The following is a 6,313-nucleotide window of genomic DNA, read 5'->3' on the forward strand; positions in this document are numbered from 1 at the left end:
TTTTCAGCGATTGGGGTTTCTTGGTCGCCTTTTTTTTGTTTGTTGCTTCTGCGCTTCGGCCTTGGAGCAGTTGTTTTCATACCCGAGGCACTGTGCTCATTGTTCTGTGTACATTTTGTTTGCGGTGCGTCCTTTTCAGGCTGTGTGTGAGAGCCGAGTTTTCTGCGGGACTGCGTGGTCGTACCCCAATCTTTTTTGGAACGAATCTTGTTTTCGTTGCTGTGCCAGTGCGTACTTTGTTCTACGCCCTTCGTTGGACGACAGGATGCAAGGTGCGCCCACGTATACAGGCGTACGTGTGCACTTGGGCCATGGACATAACTCTTCCCTCTTTGTTTGGGGGCTCTTTGTGGTCTTTTTTCTTTCCGTGGGGCGATGGGCTTGTCCCCTAATTCATATTTTTTCTTTTACGGTTTTTTTTTGGGTGATGGTCTGATGTGCCCTCTTACTGTGTGTGTGGGCTGCCGCTCTCTCGCTGTGTGCGTTACTCTCCGTGTGCCTCTCTTTCTCTTTTTCTCTTTTCTCTGCCCCGCAGACCAGTGACCTGAAGCGAAGTGATGACGGTGACGGTGCGCCACGTGCTGTTTGTGCTTTCCCTCGCGCTGTGCTGCGGCTGCGGGTGCGTGGCGCTTGCACCGAACTACATTCGCGGCTATAATCCTTTGTGCTGAGTGGAGTTTAGGTGAGAGGGACATATGCGAAGCAAATATATACGTTGTTAGTGCGGTGAAGCTAAGCGAGCGGGCGTTGGAGAGTGATAACGGCCCACCATCGAATTTTTTTAGCTGCTACGCTGCGGAGTCGGATAATGCGAAGCGAAGCGCATTATTGCGACAAGAGATGGTGTAGGTGTTGCGCAATACTATTTTGGCTAAGAGCAGTTTTTTGCCGATGGCCTTGCAGGGACATAAGATGCTTTGGAATGGCTTGTTTTTTTTTTTTGTAGAAAACAGTGTTTTCTTCGAATAGGGTCTTAGCGACGATACCTGGGGTGGGTAATCACGTGGCTGCACAGCTGTGGCCAGGGATGATGATCGAAGGTATGACAAGGGCTGATTGAGGGACTGCCAGACGTGCGAAGACAGAGGGGAGAAGGACAAGGAATGTGGAAGTGGGGGAAAGGGTGGCGGGGCTGTGCCCCGAGCCGTGAGGCCACCAGCAGTAAGACCATAGCATGCAATAAACTTCCTGTACCGCGGTGAGTATGGGGCAGGAAAGATGCTCGTTCAATTCTTGGAGCGTGTGGCCAGGCGAATGTGAGTGTTATAACGCTGACGAGATGTGACTCTGAATGCCGAGATTGCCCCTGCTGAATATGTGGGCAAAGCTTGATGTGGATGGCACAGAGGAAAAGTTTACGCGAGCGGACATGAGTTGGCGCTTTGATACCACAGCGGTAGTACGTGGAGGTGTGGGCACCCTAGCAGCCGTTTACGAAGCGACGGCACAAGTTGCTGGCCGCACACATTGGTATGTGCGTGGCTGGTGCTGTTGTTGGTGTGATCGCATTCGTTGCTCTGCCTTGGCTGCTGATGGGCTTAGTCTGTCTGTTTGGTTTTTAATCATCTGGATTTTTTGTACCGTTTTATCTTTTGCTGGTCTCGTCAAACGCTGTGTTTTTGCGAGCTGTCGTAGTTTACATCCCTGCTTCTCTAGCAGTAAGTCATTGGATATCCTTCTTCCTGCAGTTGGTATTGATTTCATGCGGGTGACTGAGTGCGTAAGTGTGCCACGGCGAGGTGCCCGGGTGGGATGTCTTCTTTATTTGCATGAAACCGTGGTGCTTTGTGGGGGTGTTATGCAACAGTAAGTCCCACTGTGGATCGCACCATGTGTGCGTGTGTCTGTGCGTCAAGTTGATGGCGTTGGGTCGTGTGAGAACGGTGTCGCAAGTGGTAATCCATGCGTCGGGGAGTGGCTGTTTGCTCATAAAATGATTTTTTTTTGTCTTGGCCGTTGTTTCTCTCTCTCTTTCTCTCTGTGTTCGCTGAAGAGGAGTTGGTGCCAAAGTCACTGCATCGCGTGGATGTGGAATGGCAGAGCGGCTAGGCGAATGGTTTCCTTTCAATTCCGAGCTGTACTGCAGAAGGCTCACTCTGTATGACCAAATGCACTGGGATGCCGGTGTAGCAGAGTCGTCGGAGGAAGATGGCGCCCCCTTTAGCTTCGCAAGGTGCGATTTTGTATGTGCAGCACCGTTTGGCGGATCTGTTGCCGTCATTCCGTCCCTAACGAGCAGTGACGCCACCGCTTGTGGTGGGGCGGTGCGGGTGTACACGAGCGCTGGGGAGTTCCAGGCGAACGTGTGTGTGCCGGCGGACGTTGGCGCACCCATCGACATGGGATGGACGAAGGAGGAGAGCCTCGTCGTCCTGACGGAGCAGCAGGCATGCGTTTTCTTCGACAGCAGTTTTGCGGGCGGGGGCTCCACAGCGAGGCGGGACGCCGCCGTGTCGTCACGCACGATTCGTCTGCAGGACGTTGCGTCCACCTCATCCTCTGTTTTGGGCCTTCGCGTGACGCCGACGGTGTTGTCGTGCATGCGCGCTGAGGGGCTGTTCTGTATCGACCAGGACGGGTGGCTGCGCGGTGTTCTGCATGAAGAGCGCCGCGGCCCGCGGGTGCTGGATCCTGTGCTGCTAGAGCTTGGCAGCCAGCCGGCAGCCATGGACTTTATCCCCGCCGAGTGGAACGATGATGACGAAACAGTGCTCTACGTGGCAACGATGCCACGGCACCGCCGAGGGGACAGTATACTGCACGTCTTCATCTCTAGCCTTGACTACAGCGAGAAATTGCGTCGGCGCGTTCCCGGCGGTGCTGTGGCGATGAAGGTGAACCACAACGGGTCTCACATCGCGCTCTACACCAACTGCGCCGCTTTGTACGTAATATCGAGCAATATGAAGTCTGTTGACTTCTCCATTCTGTTGGGCCCACAAAGCAAGAAGCCGTCAAAGATGGAGTGGTGCGGGCCCTCCTTCGTCATGCTCCACTTCAGCAATCCCAGTGTTCACTGTGGCTCTCGCTCCCGCGCCGACGCTCCGATGTTTTCCCTCCTAATTCCGACACTCCCTGAGGCGTCAGTGAGGTGCGAGAGGCTTGACTGGGAGCTAGAGGGCAGCGGCCGTGTGGCAACTGTGGCTGAGGTCGACGGCGTGCGCGTCATTACAGAGCTGGCGTGCTACTTCATTGAGCAGGTGCCACGGAGCCTCGCCAGTCTCTGCCGCATCAAGCCGCTGAGCCGTGCCGCGCATCTAGTTGCTGCGCATGCTGACGCGGTGAACCGCTTGCCGAGAGTGCGCCGCTTGCTATCGAAGTGGGGCAACACCGCCTTCGCAGAGGTGCTGGATGAGATCATCGATGCCGCTGCGCATGAGTTTTCCCCCGACCAGCAGCATCTCCTACTCCTCACGGCCGCCTTCGCGAATGAAGTAAACCGGCAGTACGACTCCGACACGTTTGTAGATGTCGTGCGGCGTTTGCGTGTGCTGCATGCGGTGCGCAACCACCCGGGGTGCCGAATGCCGCTCTCGTTTCGGCAGTATTGCGCCCTGGCAGGGTCGGAGCATATGCGCACGCTCGCCCCATCCGAGGCACAAGTGCTGGTGGACCGCCTCACGAATCGTTGCTGTTTCCAGCTAGCATTCGATATTGCAAGCGCGCTCTGTATGAAGCCGCTGCGTCTGCTCTCACAATGGGCGTGCTACAAGGTGCGGGACTCCTCACTTGATGATGCCACTGTGCACGCGCACGTCCGGGAGGTGCTCGGTCGTTATCCTGGTTCCAGCTACGTTCAGTGCTCACTGACCGCATTCCGCACAGGTCGAAGCACGCTCGCCACCACACTTCTTAACGAAGACTTTCGTGCACACAGTAAAGTTACCGTCTTCCTGCTCCTTGGTCAGTGGGAACTCGCTATGCAGTGGGCAGCTATGGGTGATGATGCCGACTTGCTCCATCTGGCACTCGCAAAGGCAGTGGCGTCAGTGGAGGATCGAGGCAAACTCTTTAGTGTACTGTTGAATTACCCAGCAGCGGTTGCATGGATACTTCTGGTGGGGCATATACTACCGACATGGAAGGAGATTTGTGAGGAGATGTGCACGAGGCACGGCGACGCCACGCTGGCACTTTACCATGCACGTTGCAGCATCGCGCGGGCTGTTGAGGGGATTTCGGGTGCGCCCGACGGCGAGGCGAGAAAGGAGAAGCTGACACCACGGAAAGAAGAGGCGGACGAAACCATTGATAAATCGATGGATAACAAGGGCATCAGTGGTATCAATCTGGCTGCAGCATCACGTCTCTCGTCGATTCTGAAGCAAATGGCGCCTCCCTCATTGGGCGACGCTGTTGCAGCGTTGGGGCGGTGTAGGCAGCTGCGTTCAGTTGCCGGGGGGAAGTTCTCCATAGCTGCCACCGCGGCAAACTACCCGTTGGTGTTCCCGCCATTTTCTGCAGAGACGCTGGAGGAGGAATGGCGGTGGCTCTCGCTCCACCGCGAACTCCTGCAAACACAGCAGCAGCTCGCCGCGGAGTACCATGACCCCCGATTTCGCCACTGCAGCGTTGTGCGCACAGTTTACTTGTGTTTCCTGCACGGCGGCGAAAAGCGTGCGGAGGAGCTGCGAGTGAAGTACCACGTCAGTGAGAAAAAGTACACGTACACAAAGCTGCTCGCACTCTGTGACGCCGGGCGCTGGGCAGAAGCTGAGGGACTTGGCGGGGCTTCAGGCGGCCGCTTCGTCACGAGGCCGCCCATCGGCTATTTGCCGTTTGTCGAGCAGTTTGCCCACCGTTCGCAGGCTGAATGTGCCTTGCGATTCGTTCCGCATCTGGACGGGGTCGCAAAGCGTGTGGAGTGGTTCATGAAGTTGGAGCAGCCGCGGCTGGCCATCGATGACGCATTCCACGCACGCGACGCGTCACTCATTCAGCAGATCATAAGAAAGACACGCGACACGGCGACGCAGGAATATGGAGAACGACGCCTGCAGGAACTCAGCTGAGTGGGCACTATTCTGTTGGTGCAAGTAAAAACCTATCGATCTATATTTGCTTTGAGAAAGTTTAACAGTGTAAGAGGCTTGCTGTGCCTTTTATGCCGCTTTTTTTTCTCTCTCTGTGTGTGTCTAACTCTCCGTGTGCCTCTCTCTCTCTCCCTTTTCTCTGCCGCGCAGACCAGCGACCTGAAGCGAAGTGATGACGGTGACGGTGCGCCACGTGCTGTTTGTGCTTTCCCTCGCGCTGTGCTGCGCCTGCGGGTGCGTGGCGGCGGTGCAGCAGAGGCCACCTGAGGTATCGAGGGTGACTTCTCCTGCGGAGATGCCTAAAGGGACGACACTGGATCAGATAAAGCAGAAAACAAAAGAGACGAAGGGTGCGATAGACAAGGCTGTTGAGAGGGCAACTAAGTACTTGACAAGAGCGGAGGAATTGATCAAACAAACAAATGCAGCCTTGAAAAAGAATGCCGTTGCAAGCCACGGCGAGGTTGTGGGCACGGGGAGGGCGGCCGACGCGATGCCGGACGTGCAGCAGCCGATGAATGCAATAAAACGGCATGTAGATTCAATGCAGAAGGATCAGAAAGAAGCACTTACATCATATAATTCGGTTTTGAGCACGGCGCAGACGGATACAAAAAGTCTTCAAGACGCTTATAAACACTTCAGAAATCTACAGGGTTTCTTGGCCAACGCTGACTTGAGAGCTGAGAGCGCAAGACAGAACGTAACGTTGGTTGTACAGGCGATGAAAAAGGCCCTCCACAAACTACAGACTTCAGAGGCATCCGTCAAACTGCTAGAGGAAGTGGAATCGTTAAGCAAGACACTCGAACCGATTTCACAAGCCACTGGTGGTGGAGAGGTGGCACCAGGCCAACCAGCCAGACCGAATGAGGACGCTCAAAATCCTGGGAACGTGAAAGGCTCGATGGATAAAGGCGCCGCAGCAGGCAGAGACGTCCAGCACACCACCGCGGGCGCTGGGGTCAGCCATGCTGGGAGCAGCGATTCTCCAGCCACGCCGGGTGCGGCAGCGCATGGCAGCAGGATTGACAGCGCAAAAGGAAACCCTGACACGAATATTAAACATATGGGACAGGAACAGCAGCAGCGAACCGAGAATGATTCAGCCGCNGATGCCGAAACACCGGACTCCACTGGAAGCCACTCGGTTGTCGGTAGCAGCGAGAAGAGTGAGGTCGACAGTCATGTCCCCAGTAACGTGGCCGAGGGCGACACCGTCAAACATTTGTCTGAAAGCAAAGCGGGCAACCACTTGATTGACAGCAACACCATCAGTG

The 6,313-nt window shown here is 55.5% G+C and overlaps 2 protein-coding genes across 2 annotated transcripts; both read left to right on the forward strand.

Annotated features, from left to right (window-relative positions):
- Nucleotides 1–2,033: 2,033 nt before the first annotated feature.
- Nucleotides 2,034–5,012, forward strand: DQ04_09701000 (vacuolar protein sorting protein 16; the record flags this gene model as incomplete). Its single annotated transcript, XM_009316023.1, has 1 exon — nucleotides 2,034–5,012. One exon carries the CDS (start codon nucleotides 2,034–2,036, stop codon nucleotides 5,010–5,012), a length of 2,979 nt encoding a protein of 992 aa, XP_009314298.1.
- A 193-nt stretch (nucleotides 5,013–5,205) lies between these two features.
- Nucleotides 5,206–6,313, forward strand: DQ04_09701010 (hypothetical protein; the record flags this gene model as incomplete). Its single annotated transcript, XM_009316024.1, has 1 exon — nucleotides 5,206–6,313. A coding segment is annotated over one exon (1,108 nt), but the record flags the coding sequence as incomplete, so codon positions are not given.

Source organism: Trypanosoma grayi (genome assembly GCF_000691245.1).
Source record: "Trypanosoma grayi strain ANR4 Tgr_970_V1, whole genome shotgun sequence".
In the NCBI taxonomy this organism is placed as follows: Eukaryota; Euglenozoa; class Kinetoplastea; order Trypanosomatida; family Trypanosomatidae; genus Trypanosoma; species Trypanosoma grayi.